The 21,065-nt window shown below is 45.4% G+C and overlaps 1 protein-coding gene across 3 annotated transcripts in view; it reads right to left on the reverse strand.

The window, feature by feature from the left end:
* UBP1 (upstream binding protein 1) overlaps positions 1–21,065 on the reverse strand; it is a 51,577-nt gene continuing 30,512 nt past the window's right edge. The window contains exons 4-16 of one of the 3 annotated variants that reach the window (XM_032409071.1): positions 20,874–20,979; positions 20,311–20,417; positions 18,575–18,727; positions 18,363–18,473; positions 17,808–17,915; positions 12,111–12,214; positions 9,985–10,039; positions 9,242–9,335; positions 6,296–6,386; positions 5,421–5,536; positions 3,162–3,304; positions 2,166–2,217; positions 1–88 (exon numbers count right to left, since the gene is read on the reverse strand). In XM_032409071.1, the coding sequence (XP_032264962.1) occupies positions 51–88; positions 2,166–2,217; positions 3,162–3,304; positions 5,421–5,536; positions 6,296–6,386; positions 9,242–9,335; positions 9,985–10,039; positions 12,111–12,214; positions 17,808–17,915; positions 18,363–18,473; positions 18,575–18,727; positions 20,311–20,417; positions 20,874–20,979 (1,278 nt within the window). In that variant the 3' untranslated portion in view covers positions 1–50. The other 2 variants (XM_032409072.1, XM_032409073.1) reach the window with 2 other exon arrangements.

Here is a 21,065-nt window from a genome sequence, read left to right on the forward strand (position 1 = left end):
TTAAGCGTGACTTTATTTGGTACTGAATATAGTTCAGACTAAGTACGACGTCACTTCAAAACTATGTGGATACCATCACCGTTCTCAGCTGCAGGAAAAAAGAGATGTGACACACAGTTCTTTCAGGCAGGCCTAGGAAAACCAAGGCCGTTAAACTGAAAACTCCCAGAAAGCTGCAGTTTCCCGTCCCACTTGAAGCTACCTTTAAATGATTCTAGAGAAAGAGCATGGACACAGTCCCTGGTGAGGTATTTTACGTTTTGATGTCAGGCCCATGCTGCCGGTCCGCTCTGGGGCATGCGGGGATGGAGACAAGCGGCCCAGGCGGCGTAAGCGAAGGGGCGCGGGAGCGGGTGTGGACGCCGCGGCAGGCCCCGGCACAGCCAACTCCACGCAACACACACACACACTGAGCGCATCCATCCAACCTTCCCTGGAAACCAGCTCTGAGCTCCTCAGAGGCAGATCTGAAACGTTTTGAAAATATCACTACTTTTGTCTGACGGCCTAGTGTTTCTCAGGAAATGGCTAGAAGCGGTACAGGCATCCAGCAAGGAACAAAAGAAATGTTTTCATGAGGACAGGAGTCTGAAAGACAGCATCCTGAGATTGGAGGGGATGTCCTGTGGTGTCTGACGTTAGCAACGTCCCCTGCTGTCATGGAACACAACCATCCGATTACAGTATGAATTTCCTTTTTTAGACAATTTGAGTTTTGCAGAGTAAAAAGCTGTATTGCTTTGACGACAAAACGCTGAGCAGAAGAGCACTAAGCCAAAGATGCTGTGACAGCGAACGAGGAAGTGAGCCAGCCCAGGTTAGAGCCACCACGCCGCCGACGGGGTGGCAAATGCAGGGCACTGCTGTTCTGCACTCCGCCCTTCAAGAGCGCCTCCCGGGGAAGGGGGGTGCAGGACCTGCTCTTCGAGGTGCAGCTTTTGTGCTCGGACTGGATTTGGATCTTAACTCACTGGACTTTTAAGTCTCTTCTCCTCATATAATAATTTTCATTTAAAAATCCCTCTATTAGCCCTCCAGTTGGAACTCCCCTGAGACCCATCTGGGCCCTCCTTCCATATTCTTTCCCTAAATGACCGCAGTGACTTCCACAGCTGAGAGTCACTGCTAATGTGCTAAAGGCTTCCCAGTTACATCTCAAGCCCAGGCCTTTCCTGCCAGCCCCAGACAGGGACAATTCACTGCCAACTTGACCTTTCCAAGCACATCTGAAATGGAACTCTTGCCCCCCCCCCGACCGGTTCTGCCTCTCTACTAGGGACACTGTCTGCCCAGCTGCTCTTACAAGAGTCACCCGCCCTCCCCCGACCCCCGTTCAACTGTGGAGCACAGCAGGACCTGCCCATAAAGGTGTCAGACCTAGGTGACCTCTCCTGCCTCCAGCTTTCCCCCAATTCCCATCTGCCTCCACAGAGTTGCAAGAGTGGAAGAAAAACCTAATCACATTCCTTCTTTGTTTAAACAACTTCACTGACTTCCCAACGCATTTCAAGTAAAATCTCAACTACCGTCATACCAAGTCCTGCACACCAGACCGCACCTCCCACTCTGACTCCATCTTGCTCCGTGTGCCCCTGACACAGCCTTCCCTAGGCCCTGCACAGCAGCCCGGCTCTTTCCTTCGCACACAGCCTCATACCCCCTTGGGGTGTTCCTAGGGTGGGCAGCTCCCCTCACTCTTCAAGTCTCAGCATTACTGACACCTTCTCAGAGAGGCCTCGCTCATCTGCTCCATGTCCCCCTACCCGGCACCGCCTTAAACACAAGCACCCCCACTTTCCCACTCCTTCACAGCACTTAAAAGATTTTGTAATTGTATGCACTTGGTGGCTAATTCTGGTTTGCCTTCCCCACTAGGAGTTCCACGGAGTGTTCTGTTCAAGACCTTTCTAGCACCAAAAGCTGTCTGAAAGGTGTTTGGGAAAATGGTGGCTGAATTGAGTATTTTTTCCCAATAATCTAGGACTGACTCCTCTTATTTGCTAGTTTATTAACCACTAGAAATATTCTCGATTCATTTTTCAAACTCTTAAAACTAGTAAAGCCAGCATTTTCAAAAGTAAACACACAAGATGACTACTGATTACAGGCACACACCATCTTTCATGATTTCAGCATTTCAAGAGACATGCACTCATGCAAAGTACCTTTTACTGTGAAGAATAAAAAACAACTCTCATCTTGAAAGTTCTGAACCATCTAGAAAGATAAAGCAGATAACACAATTAAGATCCAACTGTTTTTTCTGAGCTGATCAGAAAAGAATAGAATTAGCAGCTCCAGGAAAATGTCATCATCTATATACTGTTGCACAAATACAGAACTCGGTGGTCGAAACGGTAACTGATGAAGGCAGCGTAAGGTAGTAAACGTTTCCACCTGCTGCACTGGCGGGGCCTCGTGCTGACGAGGCCTGCCCGTGCCCGGTCCCTGAGACAGCCCTACAACCCACCTGACCCACTGGGAGCTTTCCCCGATGGGCCCTGTGAATAACGACTCTTAACAGAGTCACGGTCTTAGCAGTCTTCTATTATTACTTGCTTGTCGCGGAACACTGGGGGAACAATAACCTTAATGTTTTTAAAAATCAGCCATCAGGAGCGCCTGCGTGGCTCAGTCGGTTAAGCGTCTGCCTTCGGCTCAGGTCATGATCCCAGGGTCTTGGGATTGAGTCCGCATCAGGCTCCCTGCTCAGCGGGAAGCCTGCTTCTCCCTCTCCCTTTGCCCCCCCCACCACCACCACCACTCGCGCTTTCTCTCTCTACTAAATAAAATCTTTAAAAACAAATTTTTTTTTAAATAAAGATCAGTCATCAAATAGGAAAGAAAAGGAAAACACATCCAAACACCCCGCTACATAAAACTGGCCAAAGCCCCACTAACCCCGGAGCCACCGGTGAGTGTCTAAGGGAGGGCGGAGGGCAGAGGGGGCCAAGCCACAGGCCTGGGTTTATATCCCTTGTATCACCAGGATACCCGAAACTCCTGGTTTTAGATTCTTACAAATTTGACCCCAGCTCTTTAAAACTGATTCTCAGGAGTACTTGCACGAGAGATCACAGAATTTTTCCGGAGTTCTTCAGTGACAGAAAGTAAAGGCCAGCGTGGAAGGGAGAAGCAATGGCACGGCCAGTTCACGTTACCTGATCGCTAACAAGAATGTGAATACCAGTGGGCCCCTGTCTGTAGACCTGGTTAATCTGGTGGAAAGGAATATTAAACACCAATGCAAGTTTTCGAGCAACTTCTGAAGCAACCATTTCTTCCAAGTAGATTGCATGATACACTGAAATAAAAAATAAGAGTAGCATTTTAGCAGTAATCTTTGATCTGTTTTCCATGTCATCTCTAAGATCACCCCTTTCAAAGTACTAAAAAAAATACAAAAATTAAAAATGGGAACTAGTTATTTCTTTCCTCCCTTACCACCTACTGAAATAATAATAAATTATACCACACGTACAATTTAATAAACATTAACAGTAATATCTGTACAGAAGGATCTGAGGTTTTAATTTTTCTTAAAAAACAAACAGGAATTAACTGCAAATGGGCACAGGGGCCTTTCTGGAGTAATGGGACTAAAACCCGGTGGTGGTAATGGCTGCAAAACTCTCCAGTGACTAAACTGTCTTTGAACTGGACACTTACAGTGGAAGGATTTTATGGTATATAAATTATAGCTGAAGAAAGCAGTTTTCAAACATCATGTGTTTCTAGTGATACATAAAAAGAACTCTGTTCTTGATTCAGTAATCCTACTATGGGGAATGTATCCCAAGGAATCCCCCCGAGAGTGAATGGAACACGGTGTAGAAGACACAGCATAAAAAGCTAAGGACGTGGACAGTGGCACCTGCTGTGGCTTCCCACAAGCTGCAGCACAGTCCAGCCAGGGGCCCGGGTTTCTGGAACCTTTAACTCCGCAGCAGCCGCCATCTGCTGCCAGTGCATCTGCAGCGAGCACGGCTCTTGTAGGTCCTGCTCAGTCACGGCCTAAGCCAGCCGGCCAGCGAGCAGAGCATCAATGCTAGAACTTGGCTTCCCCAAACTGGGGTTTCTTGTGTGCTTACAATAACGGAAACCTCTGCTAATTACACATTATGGAAACTTCGGATGTGGAACTACAATTAAGGGGAGACACAGAGCTGATCTAGAGTGGAGTCCCCAAACTACAGCCTCTGTGAGCCCAGCCCTGCCCTCACTCGTTCTTTCCCAACAGAACTGTATCAGAAACGTGGCCGTGCCCATCACTACATCTGGTCTGGGCTGGTTCTGGCGCCGCAATGGCAGGGCTGGTGGGAAAGAGCCCCCCGAGTCCACAAAGGGACATTTCCTACTTGGCCTTTTAGGGAAGTTTGCCAAAACTTAGAAAACCCCTGATCTAGAGCTAAGTTGGCCAACATTTCCCACTCTCCTCCACAAACACATTCCCCAGTCCGACAGGCCTGACCGCACAGATGGAAATGATATACAAGATCCTGGTGATACCTGGAGAGCTCCTTTAGAATGTTACCGTTTCAAGCTAAGCCTCTGTATCTTTAGTCTTCAAATTCACAGCTTTTAAAGTCAAAATGACACCAAGTGGAAAGGCTCACAAGAGTGATACTTTCTTTTGGATTTTTCGAACACCAAGTGATTCTCGGAGCTCTACCCAAAATTAGGGTAAATGATCGCCTCTGTGAATTCCATAACATACTTCTCTCTGGAAAATTCTGAGTGTGTTGCCCTTATTTTGTTTCAGAATATGGGAAGAGGGAAGAGGGGAGGTATTACCACGCACCCAACCTTACAAATAAGAAAACACATCCTTTAAAGGCGTAATTGCTTTTGTTTTTAAGGGCCATATTCAGAGGAGAGAAGGGCCAGGGTCTGTCTCTGCCCTCAGCCAGCGCTCTATTATACAAGTAAGGAGAACCCGTAGGCTGAGAAGGATGGCTACTGGCGTGGAGCGCTCGGCACACAGCTCACAGCACTGGCCGGCTGCACGTCGGACACAAGTCCGCGCGCCTGCTGCTGGGACGCACGTGAATCTCTGCACGTGTGACAGTTCATGTTTCTCCCCCGTCAGTAAAAGGGAAAGGAAAAAAAAAAAAAAAAAAGAAAAACCCTCCTGCTTTCTTGCCAAGCTGCCAATGTTATACTCATCATTTCAGTAAATCTGAGGTTTGTGGGGGGGAACAGAAGCCAGCAAAACTCCAAAAAGCACTCGAGCTGGGCTTTTGCTTGTTAGCTCTTTCCGGCAAGGAGACTCGGAGAGTGGCGACGAGAGCAGAGAAAGGCAGCTCGCTTCCTCTCTGGCGAGGCGTCGGCCCCAGGACCGCTGTCCCCCCCATGCGGTCCGCACTCCCACCCAGCCTTCCTGTTTCTGCCTCGCTGTCCGAGGTGCGCTCTGGACCCACCGTAAGGCGTCCCACCGCCACTGTCGCCTCCGCCGCCGGCCGGCTGCTGGCCCTGCAGGGGTGGGCTGCTCGGCTGCTCCTGGCAGACGTAGATGGTTAAGCGGGGCCTAACCGACCTGCAATCAGAAGACGCCCCGCGTGAGCTGGCGGGAGAACGCCGCCCCGCAGCAGGTACAAATGCCAACTACAGGACTCTAGGCTCTATTTCCTTACGCGGACTTTACGGTATTAGTTCATTACATGAAATAAATGACTAGTAAAAATATAAAAACACACACCTCACACCAACTATCACAGGTGGTCTAATCTGATGATCCAGACTCTAAACCATTGAGATGGTCTGTCAGATGCTGGTAAATTTAAGTTTCAAGATTAAGTCAGCAATTTAAAGTTAGTAAGATTCAATTTTAATGGAATTCTCACGCCACAAGTCTAGAAATAGCAACGATAGTAAATGGATCTTAAAAGCCAGAAGAGTTTACAATTCCATCATTTTCATTCACAATCAGAAGTTTACATTTTTAACAACTGTTTAGTAGTAGTCATATGACCTTGAAAACCATAGATTCTGTATCGCTCACCTAAATGAGAAGTTTGTTTTCTTGGCAACAAACCCAGTCGTCTTCAAGAAATCAGTCCTGCCCATGTGCATTTCTACAGCCTTACAGTCTACCTCTGCCCTCATCAGTGCCTGCATCATACCTGGGCCCGCCCTGAGGGTGCACACAAAACAGTCTTCTTGTGAGCGCAATGCCGCCCACGCCCCACAGCGCGCACGTGCGCCAACCTAGCGCGGCCACGTTCTGCCCAAACTCCCCACGCAAAGGCACGTCCTCAGCTCAAGCAAACAGTTCCTTTTAAACACAGTATTTTACCTGGACTTCAGGGAATTATAGAGCCGAATTCCATCGGCTGCACCACAAATTTGTACTAAATCCTCCTTTGTCAGTTTTAGTAAGTCGGCACCTGGAGAACAGCAAAAAGAGATTCTTTTCAAAGAGATGGAAAAAGAACAAGCAGGACTGGCTGCCTTACAGCATCTGCCTTCACACAGTGAACTGTCCCTCAAAACCACCACGGTCTCCTGCGTGCACACTCGACACAAACACGAGCGCGCGCACACACTCCCTGCCCCACGGAGAAAACAAACAAGTAAATACAATGCTGGCGCTTCCGTGCCCTGTACGAAGGAGGGGCTCAGAAGCGCAGAGGCAGGTCAATCAGATAGATGCACGGGGCCCACAGACCTGTCTGTTCCCCGCACACGACCTCACCGCCCACCCTGTTTTGGCTGGCTGGTGGTTTTGTGGATAAACAGGACTCTGACCCCAGATAATTAACCTTGAGATCACAATAATAATGTTTTATTTTACAAAAAGAGGAAGTCGAAGTCTAGCGTTTTGGGGACCCGCCCAAGCTGGTGGCTAAGTTAGGACTAGGCCTCTTTACACTTGCCAACATTCTGCAGCGTAACTGTCAGCAGCCAGTTCTAGTACGAAAGCGAAAATCCTACGAAAGGGTTTTCCCCCACAGATCGCCAGCGTAAATGACACGGTATCTAGGATTTGCTTTAAAATAGAATAGAAAAGCGGGAGAGAGAAGAGAGCAAAACCGACCAAAGGCTGGGGGTGGTTACATGGAAGTTCATACTCTCCTACTTTTTATGTTTGAATGTGTCCGTAATCTCTTTTTTCCCTCTATTAACACTCAAGATGTAGTTTATTGGTACAATTAAGATGACCTCCGGGATTAAGGCATGACTTTCATGTAATAAGTACCTGCTGCTTAGGTATGTAACAAGATAATGGGGTTGTCTTTCTATTTTTGAAGGCCTGAAGGGGAGAGCCTGATAACTTCTAGCTTGTAAAAGAAATAAAGACCAGAGAAGCCCACCCCCATGAGGCACGAACACTAAAGGAGTTGTTTTCCAGAGCCAGGGAAGCAAAGACTGGCTGGCTCCCTGGTCTCTCCTGGGGCCCACAGCTGTGGCCAGGGATGGGTGTGTGCATCCCCTCAACCTGCGCAAAGAACTGGACAGACGCTCGTGCGCACAGCCTTTTCTGAAGGTGAGTGCCCAGGGGCTCTGAGCCAGCAGCCTCACCCTCTCCTTCCGGTTCTGCTGGGAAGCTCCTCGGTGAGGAAAATGCAGGAGGCCAAGCCATGGGAGTGCTGCTCACAGTGAAAAGAGCTTAAACTTCTCCAGACAGAAACATGGATTCATCTAACAGGACCTCCCTCGGTTCCCACCGCCGGAGCTTTTTGTATGTGCTCTGCTCTTCATTCATGTGTCTTCCCTATGAGGGTTCAAGATGCATCTTCCCCACACAATGAAGTTTTTAAATATCCAATTTTTCACAGATAAAAATACAGTCATATAAAAATGTGGCTACAAGCTAGCAAGACTTTCACGCAGTACTTTAATTTTAAAGAGACAAAGAGCTACACAGGGAATGACTACTCACTGCACAACATCGCAATAAATGGCTGACGGAATAGGAAACCATGTTCTTTGTGCAATCAAGCTTTCCCCTAGGCCAGGCGTGTGCACGCAGTTCTGTCCTCTTCGAAGGCTTGCCAGTACTGCACTTCCCTGGCCCCACAGCATCATGGGCAAGGCAAGCTCACTACCAGTTTACTGTGGCCCAGCAATTCTCGGGAGGTGTTTAGCCAGGCTATGTTAGGGAAAGGGTCCCAGGGCCAAATACACTTGGGAAATGCTGCCCCTGCCCCACGTGGTCTATCTATCACTGTCTCTCTAAACAGAGAGCACCACCTGGAGAAGCTCTGCTTGGTCCCTTTTAATACTCCATCAACAGCGGCGCCTGGGCAGCTCAGTTGGTTAAGTATCCAACTCTTGGTTTTGACTCAGGTTCTGATCTCACAGGTCGTGAGATCAAGCCCCGCGTCAGGCTCCACACCCAGAGGGAGTCTGCTTGGATATTCTCTGCCTCTGCCCCTTCCCCGACTTGTGCATGCATGCTCTCTCTCTCTTCCCCCCATATAAATAAATAATATCTTAAAAAAAAAAAAAAACCAACATACTCCCTTAGCTAACTCTGTAAGAAAAACTTAAAAGTTTAAGTATACAAAAATCATACCTGAGTAGATTCATATCACATACTCCTACACAACAATAAAGAGGAACTATTACTATATGTAATCACTTGGATAGACTCAAGGGCATTAGGCTGAGCGGAAAAAAAAGCCAATCTCAAAAGGTCACATACTATGTGATTCCAATTATATATAACATTCTCGAAATGATAAATCCAAGAGACAGAAAACAGATTAATGGTTGCCAGGGAATAGGTATGAATGGGGGAGGGGCAGGGAAGCATAAGGGAAATCCTTGTGGTGATGCTGTAATTCTATATCTTAACTTCGGTAGTGGTTATATGAATCCACACATGTGATAAAATGACACAACTATATACACACATTGCACCAATGTCTATTTCCTAGTTTTGATATCATACTACGATTATATGAGAAACTGAGTGAAGGGTACATAGAACACCTCTGTATTAACTTTGCAAAAGACAGTAAGGCAAAAATTACTTCAAAATGAAGTTAATAAAATGAGAAAAATTGCACAGAACTGTATACACTTGTACAAAAATGAAGGCACATAAAACTGGTTTTGGGAGATTGTACTGATGTCAGTTTCCTAGTACAAGAGGTATGCAGGATGTCACCACTAGATGAAACTGGGTATGAATCCATAATTACTTCAAAAAAATGTTTTAAATTAAGGTTAATAAAAGTACAGAAACAAGTACAAAAGACACATGTACACAAAGATGCACACACACAAAACATACCTGAAAAATTGGAAAACAGTCTTGTGTAGGAAGAGAATCTGTTTTTGAGCAGCCATTGTTGTGTTTCCTGGATCGTGGCTGAAGGCTGAAGTTGCTATTAACAAAGAAAATGAACACAAACAGAAGAAACTATTCAAACTTACCAAAAAAACCCCAAGTCACTGGCATGTTATAAAGAACAACACTTAAACAAAACACAGAAATCCTCCAAGTTTAAAGTAAAAAAAAAAAACAACACCCAAGAGGAGGACAGGTCTGACTACTCAGAGACCCAAATAATGCCTCAAGCCCCTCTAAGAGCCTTAAAACGCAGGCCCCTGGGCAGCTCAGTTGGTTAGGCAACTGCCCTCGGCTCAGGTCATGATCCCAGGGTCCTGGGATCGAGTCCCACATCGGGCCCCCTGCTCAGCGGGGAGCCTGCTTCTCCCTCTGCCTGCCACTCCTCCTGCTTGTGCCTCTCTCTGTCAAATAAATAAATAAAATCTTAAAAAAAAAAAAAAATGCAGGGGCGCCTGGGTGGCTCAGTCGGTTAAGCAGCTGCCTTCAGCTCAGGTCATGATCCCAGGGTCCTGGGATTGAGCCCTGCATCGGGCTCCCTGCTCTGCGGAGAGCCTGCTTCTCCCTCTCCCTCTGCCTGCCTCTCTGCCTATTTGTGCTCTCTGTCAAATAAATAAAATCTTAAAAAAAAAAAAAAAATGCAGACCCCTTACAGCACTGGGCAGCTTCAGGATGAAAACACTTACTTCAATGGAGGCCTGTGAAACTCCATCTCCCTGATGATTTGGGGAAGAAGAATTGCTGGGGAGAACGGAAGGAAAGAAAGGAGAATTATTACACACACACACACACTTAAATCAAGACATTAAAGGCTATTAAACTGGGTAAATTTAACCTAATATTGTAAACAGAGCATGCAGATTTGCAGTTAAGAATGTTGGCACCATTGGTCAGGGCGTATGATGAAACTGACAGGAGGCGGTTTAACTGGTGCCTCCTCCTTCTCCAGCAGTTCTAGTAAGAACTTCAAGTTTTAGGAAACAAAAGGATTCCAATTATTTCCAGGGGTGCCAGGAAAATGAAGGATACTCATTCATTTTAGTAAGGAAAAAGATATGAGAAATTAAGATAAAGAGTTAAAAGTAACTGCAAAATACACACACATACACACACACACTTTAATAAAATAAGGAGCTCCAAGAAATGGTCCTAAGTAAAAATGGAAAATGATACCCCTTTAATTAATATTTACCCATGAGTAAAGAGGGAGAAACTCAGGGAAGCAAAAGGAACAAAGGTGTGCCACTCTCCCTGAGTTTTTAAGGTCAAACGAAAATGAAGACAACTCCACAGGGAGTGTGGTGCCTTCCTGGTCCTGGGCTCACACCCCTTTCTCAGCGCCTGTACTTCAATTACGTAAGTTCCGATGCTGACTGGTGACTGTCCCTCTGGGCCCACGCAGACAGGGAAGGTGTGCGTCACCTGCAGAGCAGAGAGCACAGGTCCTGGCCAGCGCAAGGTGCGCGGCTCCCGGGAACTGCACGGTCAGCCAGCAGTGTGGGAGCCCAGAGCCGGCCTCCGAAGTCAGGACTGTGGCCCAAGACGACTCGGACTGGGCTGAGACTAAAACGGCCCCCACATGGGGACATGCCAGTCCCTGGTCTCTCCGACGCAGAGTCCAAGGGTGTGTTCCTCCTCGAAAAGCACAAAGATCTACAAGATGAGCTGCCTGCCAATCTACTCATCTCCGCAGGGAAAAGCATGTTTTTGTTTGTGTTCTTATCAGACCCTGTTACAGACTGGATATTTGTGTTCCCTCAAAATGCTTACGTTGACCAAACTCACCCGCCCCGGCATGACAGCGTGAGAAGGTGGGACCCCTGGGAGACGACCAGAAAGGCAAGATCACAAGGGCCTGTGCTCCACCACGGGAGGACCCGAGTGGCACCTGCAACCTGGAGGGCCCTCGCCGGAACCACCCAGACCTCACACTTCCAGTTCCACAACTGCAAGAAACAAGTTTCTGTTGTCTCTAAGGCCCTGGTCTGGTGTTCCGTCATAGCAGCCAGAGCTGACTGAGACAGACCTGCTGTCGGCGTGGCCCGAGTGTAAGGAGGAGAACCTTTCCCTCAGCAGTCTTGTGTAACTTTCCTTCCCAGCGAGAAACTTCTGATCTGACCTGCTCGGGATCAACTCTTCAGCAGAGCCCCAGGAAGGCAAGCCCCCCCCACCCCGGGGCACCATGTGGCTCCTGCAGGACCCCTGTGACACCGTCCCCTGCCCCCTCCCAGAGCCTGCAGGGTTCACAGATGCCAATCACAGCCAGAGAATAAAATAGAACAAGTCCACATCCCCATTTCTAAAACCACAGTAAAGTTTTAGAAATTAAAAGCCTTTCCTTTAAGTTTAAAAACTTACCATAATAAATAAATAAGTAAATAGTGTGTGTAATGTGAGGCAGAAAAAACAGGGCAGGAAACAGCTCGTTTGGTACGGTGCGCACTGAAGACAAACATACTTTATAATAAATGCAATCTGAACACATCCAAGTCAAGTTTCACCTTAAAAACTCACAGTCCTTCTCTATCCATGAACTCCACTCATGTTCTTTTTCTCTCACAAAGAATGTAGCTTGAAAACGCCCCCTTTTCTACAATTTCTACGGCTGTGAATGTGTGAGGCATGAAGGGCTAAGATGCAAAAAGGCTGGCAAGCAAAGAAAAGACAGTTCTCCTCTGAAACTGAGGCGGCTAGCTCCCATGACCATACACCTCAGATATATATACAAAAGAGGATGTTGGCAAGTGAGAGGGACGGCAATGAAGGAGCACGGCATGGCCAGCCCCGGGTGAGCGACGGCACGAAGCGGTACCTGTCGGGGACGCTGCAGGTGCCCTGCTGTGGGGACGTGAAGGCGGGCGCTGTGGAAGGGCTGCTATTCACGTAGGCTGTGGGGGTATCGGGCCATGGAGAACACTAAGGATAGAAACAAAAATAAATTAACGGGAGGCTTTTAGAAGTGTATGGAAGAAATATTTTTGTAAGTCACTCTCTAGTCTGGCCAAATGCGAGGTTATAAAACACAAGACACCTGACACTCATCAAGCAACCTCACAGAAACGTATCAAATTTACTTCTGTGTGGCTTTCCCTGCCACCTGCGTCTACACATGGATTCATCTCAGGGAAGACCTGAGTGATGAGAGCAGCAAAATGTATGCAGGCATTTTTAACGTATACTCCTCCAGGAACTTCCACTTCCCTGTGTACCAGCTCTGCAGCAGATACCTCTCAAGGTTTAGAACAGCAGAGGCAAGAAGGGATTCACAAGTGACGTATGGCACCTACAGTGACAGGGGCTCTGTCCCCCTAGCGCTCCTCTGCCCTCTCGCCCAAGGAGCAGCCCGGCCAGTACCACTTGCTTCCTTGATTCCTCTAAGATTAATAATCCCCAAGCAAGGTGAAGCAGGCCTAGCATCAACACACATCAACAGGTACCGTGCTGCCCATGTCTCTACCTGTCTACACGTGTTTAGTATTTATAGTTTCTGGAAGGGGCATGGTGATCTAGGGCATTTTTCAAACCTGGGTCCCATTCTGACCAAAGATAGAGCAAAGATACAAAGAGATGCACTGACTATTACAATCAGGAGAAGTGAAAAAGCTGAAGTCAAAAGCATGCTGAGCAGGCTGAGCAGGCCAGGGCAGCCAAGTACAAGCCTTTAAACCTGAGCTACGTATGGAGCGAGTCCATCTCACTCCCTGATATTCCATCTAGAATGAGTCTATGTCAGGACATCCTCGGTTCCAAGGCCCCCTTCAGAATCATTATTCTCCCATTTTACACAAAAAGTCGTTATACCTCACCATGGACGGGGGATAGAAGACCCTCCCCCAAACCAAGCAAAAGACCATTCAAAGATATTAGGATAAATAAAAAAGTATATGACTCTTGGGGCCCCTGGGTGGCTCAGTCGTTAAGCGCCTGTCTTTGGCTCAGGTCATGATCCCAGGGTCCTGGGATCGAGCCCCGTGTCCAACTCCTTGCTCAGCAGGGAGCCTGCTTCTCCCTCTGTCTGCCGCTCCCCCTGCTTGTGCTCTCTCTCTCCTCTCTCTGACAAATAAATAAAATCTTAAAAAAAAAAAAGTACATGACTCTAAAACAATTCTGGTGGCACCTGGGTGGCTCAGTCAGTTAAGTGTCTGCCTTTGGCTCAAGTGATGATCCCAGGAGCCTAGGATCGAGCCCCACATGGGGCTCTCTGCTCAGCGGGGGGCCTGCTACTTCTCCCTCTCCCTGCTGCTCCCCCTGCTTGTGCACACGCTCTGTCAAATAAATAAATAAAATCTTTAATAATAAATTTAAAAAATTAAAAAAATAAAACAATTCTTCTATATGTCAGGCAGTTTTCAATTCCTTGCCTTCAGAAACTTCAGGAGACCTGGTGTCAACTGACACGTACTGAAATAATCTACCTGTTCATACAAAAATAGGTCACTGGGCTTTTGTGCAGATAACTCAAAAGGAATTTCAATACCTGAATGACACTGCTCAAAGAAAAATAAGCACATCTAAACGAAGTTTCTCTTATCTATAAAAAAAATCTAGAATTTGGTTGCATTCTACCCTGTCTCATTCTTCATGATATATTTCCGATAACATTTCTATTTTTACAATTAACTATTCATCAAAATGTGTATGATTTGTTGTTTTGATAAATTGGTACTAATCATAAGTAGTTTTCAATTTCTCGGGGTGCCTGGCTGGCTCAGTCAGTAGAACATGTGACTCTTGATCTCGGGGTCATGAGTTCAAGCCCCACAACGGTCACAGAGTTTACTTTAAAAAAAAAAAAAATTCTCAACTGACTTACAAGCCTTATGGTCAGAGAAAATTTTAAATCTCAGTTTCTGTTAAGTATGTCATAAAGAAGTAACTAGGGTGATCATTTAAAGATTTTCAGGCAGGGGCATCTGAGCGGTTCAGTCACAAAACTTGTGCATCTGACTCTTGGTTTCAGCTCAGGTCATGATCTCAGGGTCGTGAGACTGAGCCCCATGTCAGGGTCTGAGCTCAGCGGGGAGTCTGCTTCTCTCTCCCTCCCTCTCCCTCTGCCCCCTTACCCTGCTCTCCCGTGTGTGCGCACACTCTAATAAATCAAACTTCAAAAAAAAGATTTTCAGGCATAAAAGTACGTCATATTGGGATTAAATTATTTATGGGGAGTGGAAGAGAAAACAGATCAAGAAGGAAGAGTGGGATAAAATTTCAGACTTAACTAAAGAGCTTCATCATGAACTTTTGAAATGAAAGATACTGGGTGTCAAACTGCTATGAATACACTTCCAAAAGTAGTATAATAGCTTTCTCTTAAATTATAACACAAATATTTATGGTGCCAGAAAATTGTCTTCTTTGCAACTTATGATGAAAACTTTCCTGTTAACCTGAACACGTGCAAGGGAGTATATACTTTCTCAAAATTCTTTTGCATGATGATGATGAAATTTATGATGAAAACTTTCCTGTTAACCTGAAAACGTGCAAGGGAGTATATACTTTTTCAAAATTCTTTTGCATGTAGAAGCAGCTAAGAGACTGTGAAGCACTGAGGGCAGAAACTAGTCTCCCCGACGGTTATAGGTGCTTACAACATGTCTGACACCCATCAGAAGTACGGACAGAAGGAAAATAAAATAGAAATCCCAGGCTCTTAACATTCTTTACAACCACTCATTATGTATCCCCTCAAAAACTGGAAAAGTGACTACTACGGACTTACTGTTTCAACTACTACCAAGTTTCAAAAAAGCAATTGAATCTAGCTGGACAGCACCACTGAACTCACTGCATGCACACCAATTTCACTCTAAACACCCTTTTACACACAACAGTGCCCCCTCCTTTTAAACTAGGGCCTCATTTCTCTCTTCATCTTACAAAGTAGTACCTCCGCTGCTCGTGCAGTCTGAGGAACGCGACTGGCAGATCTAATAACTTCTGGCTGTCACATGCTCATGATCAGCTCCACTACGTGGAAGATGATTTTCCTGCTACACCATCCTCCCCAGATACAAAATATTACGACAGAGCCTAACACGCACATCTAAGTAAGGTGAACCTTTTAGTATCAAGCCTCCCCACACCTGCTCTGTTCGTCACTGCCCACTGTCTGAGGACGGGAAGCCATCAACAGCTTCAAGTTAGCACAGTGAGACAGTGGGTACACCAAATGTGCAGAACCTCCATAAACACAACTATTTCATTTTACATACCTCAATTCCTTTAACAGGAGAAAAGCAGGATTGCTAATTAATAGCTGACATCTAAAACTTGCCCAATAAATATGAAGCCAGACTCACTGAACACCAGGAAACCAGTGTTTGGAGAAAACTGTCCTGTTGGGAGGCCTCGGCTTTTCGGGAATAATGGGTGGCAGGGTCTCAAATGGCCAGGCTGCTTGCCACACTGCAGCCCACCTGCACATGTCTTACGGGCTCCTCTTCCAGTCTCAAGCCAGGAGGGCAAGGGCACACGGAGGAAGACTTGCACGATGTTTCTTCTACCTTGTCCTGCCTCCCTGTCTGGAAAGGTAAACAGTGCTGGACTGCCTCTGGTCCTGAGCAGAGTCTGAATTCATGATGCCTCCAGCACTACCTGGCTTGGATTTGCGTGGGCACAGTTTTGGTGTACCGTGAACAAAGCCCCGCCCCCAGTAGCCTGGAAAATGCTGACCCACCTTAGACTGTAGATATTGGCAGTCCCGATGTGAGCCAGTAAAATACAGCTCAGAGATCAAGACCCCCGGATGCATTAAAGGGTTTGCTGGGTGGCAGCTCTTCAGAACCAACAGTAGGGCCTCTGTTCAGTGTGGGACCGGTTCACACAACACCTTTTAACAGGTGAGCCTGACCTCCCTTCCTAATGAAAGCCAACTGTCACTATCCAACAACTATGAGAAATGCTGGCCTTTCTTTGTAGGCACTTGCAGAAATATAGAAATGCTGAGGACTTTTTTTAAGGGATTAATCTGTACCTTGCTTTTTTAAACAGGTTTCAAAGAGTAGCTCTAACCACCCCCTTGAAGTAGCTTAACCCAACCAAACACAGCCCAGGGCAGCAAGAAACACACTCTAGGAAGATGTGAAATCCCAGGCCAGTGAACTGCTGACGTTTTGCATACTTTAGACTTGAGTTAAGAATTATTAATAATTTACCAACAATTCTACCATCTCCAGATTAGCTCTGGGCTATAACAGATTTCTTTAATTTATGAATTATCAGAACTCATTCCTTTTAACTAAATAGTTTCCAACAAGAAGGGAAAAGTGACTTGGGTTACCAGGATCTCCCCAGAAAAGTTTACGGAGAACTATTTGTGAGTCTTCAGCTGGGAAATGAGATAGAGGATTAAAAACATAAAACTGGAGGGGGGCATTCCAGGGAAGGAGCATACAGTTGTTCCATACAACCTCTGACCCAAATCCAAAAAGCCCAGTTAAAGAAAATGCATCATGTGTGCTCCCCATCCATCCAGACGACTACATTTTCAGGGTTATTGCATAAAGAAGCACTAAAATATTGTCATGCAATGCTTTAATTTGGAAATGAGGTTCTTGTGATAGTGCCTGTGACTTTCATAGCATAGAGAATTACATACACGTGTGAGCATGAAAATCCCATGTTTGGCACCTTGACAGTACAAACACTGCAATGAGATGGAGAGAGTAGTGACTGATACATATGATGACAGTTACTTTTAAAAATTAGAGAATGCTCTGTGTTTACATTAACTGCGGGTACATGGTGACCTAAGTTTAAAGAACAGGATGAACCTTTGTGGACCGCTCGATAAAGAACTGGGTCATAAAATAAGGATCTGCTGCACTGAAGCTGACAAAGCCAAACCCCTTGACTGCATGTTGGGCCCGAGGGTAGCAAGGTGCGCTATTCTGGCCTGAAGCAGAAGATCACGATGCAGGAGCCAAGAGGAAACACCGATGCAAAGATTTCTTTCTACCAGTGCCACCAAATGGGCTTTTAAAAGCACAGACGCACATTCTTATACTACATGCAGGGAAATGTGACACAAAGTATTGCATGTTAATGTCAAGCTTGCTGCCATCATTTCTCTAAATATCCATGAAAGTTTCTTATCAGTTATAAAACATGAGAAAGCAAAACCTTTTTTAATTACACAAAAATGATAACTATTTTACTAAAAAAAGTATTTTCAATTAATTTCAGTGCTCTTGAAGGAAGTGTGTGTGCAGAGGAGAGAGAGGGAGGGAGGGAGGAGGGGAAGGAGACAGGGAGGGAACACATTTCTGAGTGTCATTTTTCCCTCCAAAACCACCCAATATGGTCAACTTTGTTTTAAAGTGTTAGATTTAGGAAATTTTCCTCAGTGAGGAACAAACAGAAAGCAGGAAGTCTAAACAAAAGCAAATTAAATCAAGACAAGGACATCAAAAACAAATTTGGCTTTACTTTTCGGTGGAAGTTGATCCTATATCTAACACTGCACAAGGTTTCTTGCACAATGAAAAGAGAAGCAGAAGTCCCTTACACTGCCTCGCTTTGCCAGAGAATCACCGTAGTCTGCTGGCAAAGTCCGCTTGCTGGACTTTTTCTGCTCATGTTCAACTGCATCTTCAATTATAGGCTCAAGCCTCATCTGGACAAACACCAAAGATTGGGATCAATGTCTTTTCATTATACAAAGAAAGATCTAATACCCTGTTTTATGTCTCTGCAGTCCAATTAAACAAATGTATGACTAGCAGGATTCAAAGTTAAAGAAAATGCAAAACCCCAGCAGTGACAAAAATCAGACATTCTAGGCCCCGACTTAATTTCTTGACAACTTCAAGGTTTGTAAGGTCTGTTTCTGAGACCAGATTGGGATTTCAGCATCTTCATTCAAGACCCCACCCAGGAAACTAATCTATTAAAATCCCCAAATTTAAATAAAATCTATCCCCCGCAAATTTCACAAAGAATATTATGTCAATCTACCACCCAATCTTCCCCAACCCCTTTGTAGCAAAACCCCTCCCTAGAGAGAGTGCTAATATGCAAACAGCTGCTTCGTCTCAGAAACTGAAACGCTACTGTGCATTACCTCGGTGAGGATAGTGGTGTCGTAGGATGGCTGGTACTTTTCTTTCTCGTGAGCCGTTCTCTTCTCCATCTTCTCTCGGTCCGTTTTTTGTTTCCTGTCTGCACCTTTAGGCTTAAAAACAAAATAGATGATCTCATCCATCAGGCTGAAGATGGACAATTTACAAGCAAAACTGGGCCTTAGTTACTAAAAGCCTCGTTTCTATCGCTTACCTTAAACACTTTGATTTGGCAGCTAGCCGAGTGGAGATGATCCGTGTACTCTCCGTTCTCATTCTGCTTAAAGGTGTCAACCTGAATCCTAAAAGGCACCCCCTTCTCACCTCCATGCTTCCGGGGAGTAAACTCTGTGCTGATGCAGTGCACCTGGAAAAGAACTCAAGCTGAAAGGGACTCAAAGTACCGCCCACTGAGTCTCCTTCAATTTGGCTCCTTCTCAGGTGTTTGCCACAGCCATAAATTCAGGATCCTTCCAAACAAACTCCTGCATATTAGCGAGACGGCTGTCATGAATTCCTCTGCATGGCTTTCCTTTCATAAATCCACCTGGGCCTTTCTGAACTTTCTGGCAATGAGCTCTTCCCCAGTCCAATGCCTCTCCTCTCACGCAGGACTTGTTCGGGTCACAGGACTTGTTCGGGTCACGCGGACGTCTCCTACCTCCACACTCTGGACCGAATGATGCTCTCAGACCCAGCGTCCTTGGCCTTGCACGTGGCTCAGTCCACAGCAACCGACCCCTAACTGCCGAGAGCTTCTGTCGCCTGCCCTCTTCTGTCACCACCTGGACTCTAGCCAGCCCATCAGGCTCCTGCTGTGCCTACACACACTTATGAGACCACCTGGGGGCCTGGGGGCATGGCCACGACTCACCGTGCCCATATCGATCTGAACTCTGCTGTCAACCTTCAAAGTTCACCAAGGACAACGCTCATCTCCCACCACTTCCGCCCCTCTCCTGGCACCAGCACAACGTCAACTAACATGAACCGTGTCCCTAGTGACTATTCGTTAGTAGGAGACAGTATTTGGTAAACCACAAAAAACACAAAATACTAAAGATTCTTAAAAAATAAATACATAAGTAAACAAATATTCTTTACAGTTCATACAAATCAGAGACTACTTAGGTTGATCAGCAATTAAGCAATCTCCCTTTCCACATAAACATTACCTACTCAGTTTTAATTCCACCACTTACAAATCTGAATATACATTAATACTTCTAAAAAACTCTTCTCTTAGAGATACAAACTGAGGATTTATGGGTGAAGTGAGATGCCTGGGAGTTGCTTTCAAGTATTCCATCAATAACGAAAACAAAGGAAACTACTAAATAACTGTTGAAGCCAGGTGATGGGTACATGGAAGATTCATCATTATTATTCTCTTACTTTTGTGGGGTTTGAAATTTTCAGTATTAGAAATGTCTTTAAATTATGCTAGAGAGAAAATCTTAAAACTGTACACTTTTTTTCAATCCCACCCTTTTATTCTACTTTATTTTTTTAAGTAAACTCTACGCCCAATGTGGAGCTTGAACTTACGACCCTGAGACTAAGATTCATATGTTCTACTGACTAAGCCAGCCAGGCGCCCCAATCCTACCCTTTTAAACAGGAGCTTTTATTCAAGAGAAATGCATCTTATGAAAAACAGAAGTTTTGATTACTGTCACTAACCATGGTAAAAGTTAACGTCTGTATAATGCCTTACATATCCGATTGTCTTTGTATATGTTAGCCTATAAATGACGGATTTAGTAAATTAACTCCAATTTAACAGTATATATGTATGTAATTAAAATATATATAAAATAGAAGACATTACAAGATAGCTTACAAATAAGCATTTAAAGAAGGTAACATCATGTGTCAAGAATTTAATCTCATCCTTGGCCTTTTAAATGACTAGGCTAGTATACTTCTAATAATGCAAAAACTCCAAACCTGAATGAAAGCAGATGTGCGCTTTGCAGGGTCCCACAGAAATTCAACCGCATTTAACTGGCTTGGATTTGTCCTTGTGTCAATTATTCCCACAGACATTGGAATATCTGTATTTTAAAAAGAGTTACATAGAAACTCATCCACTACGAATAATTAAAAAGCTTACAACTTACTATAATTATGTTCACATGCAATTATTTCACCTCCATGCAGACAGAACCTTTTCCGTCAGTGTTTTCCCGGTCAGTGATGCTAACGTCGAAACCCACCCAATGCGATCAGACTTTCTCCCACCATGGTTTCTATTTCATTTTATTCAACATACAATGGATGGTGCCAACTGAGAATTAGATAAATTATTTCAAAACTCCAAATTCCTGGCTCAGGTTCTTTTAGAGCTAAAAAACCACTTCATTTCTAAACTATAGAACAACTCAAGGCACACCGGATCTGCTAACACCAAAACTCTCTCCATACAATTATACACGGTGCCTTCCCTACCCACCACACACAGCTAAACAACTGCCTGAATCTCTCCAGAGTCTTCTGACAGCCACTTGTACCTAAATCGAGAAGTCTGTCTCCTGGACGATTCCACTTCCAGCCTTCAAGTTGCTGATGCTCTGTATATTGTAGCCGTCTGTCATGGAACACAACTCTTATGATGCTCTATGGAACAAGTGGGGAAAATGAGTACTTTTAAACTGGTCCAGCTAAAATGCAGAAGCATTTTCACTTCTTACGCATTAACCCAT

This window comes from Phoca vitulina, unplaced genomic scaffold, assembly GCF_004348235.1.
Source record: "Phoca vitulina isolate PV1807 unplaced genomic scaffold, GSC_HSeal_1.0 scaffold10, whole genome shotgun sequence".
NCBI classification, from domain to species: Eukaryota; Metazoa; Chordata; class Mammalia; order Carnivora; family Phocidae; genus Phoca; species Phoca vitulina.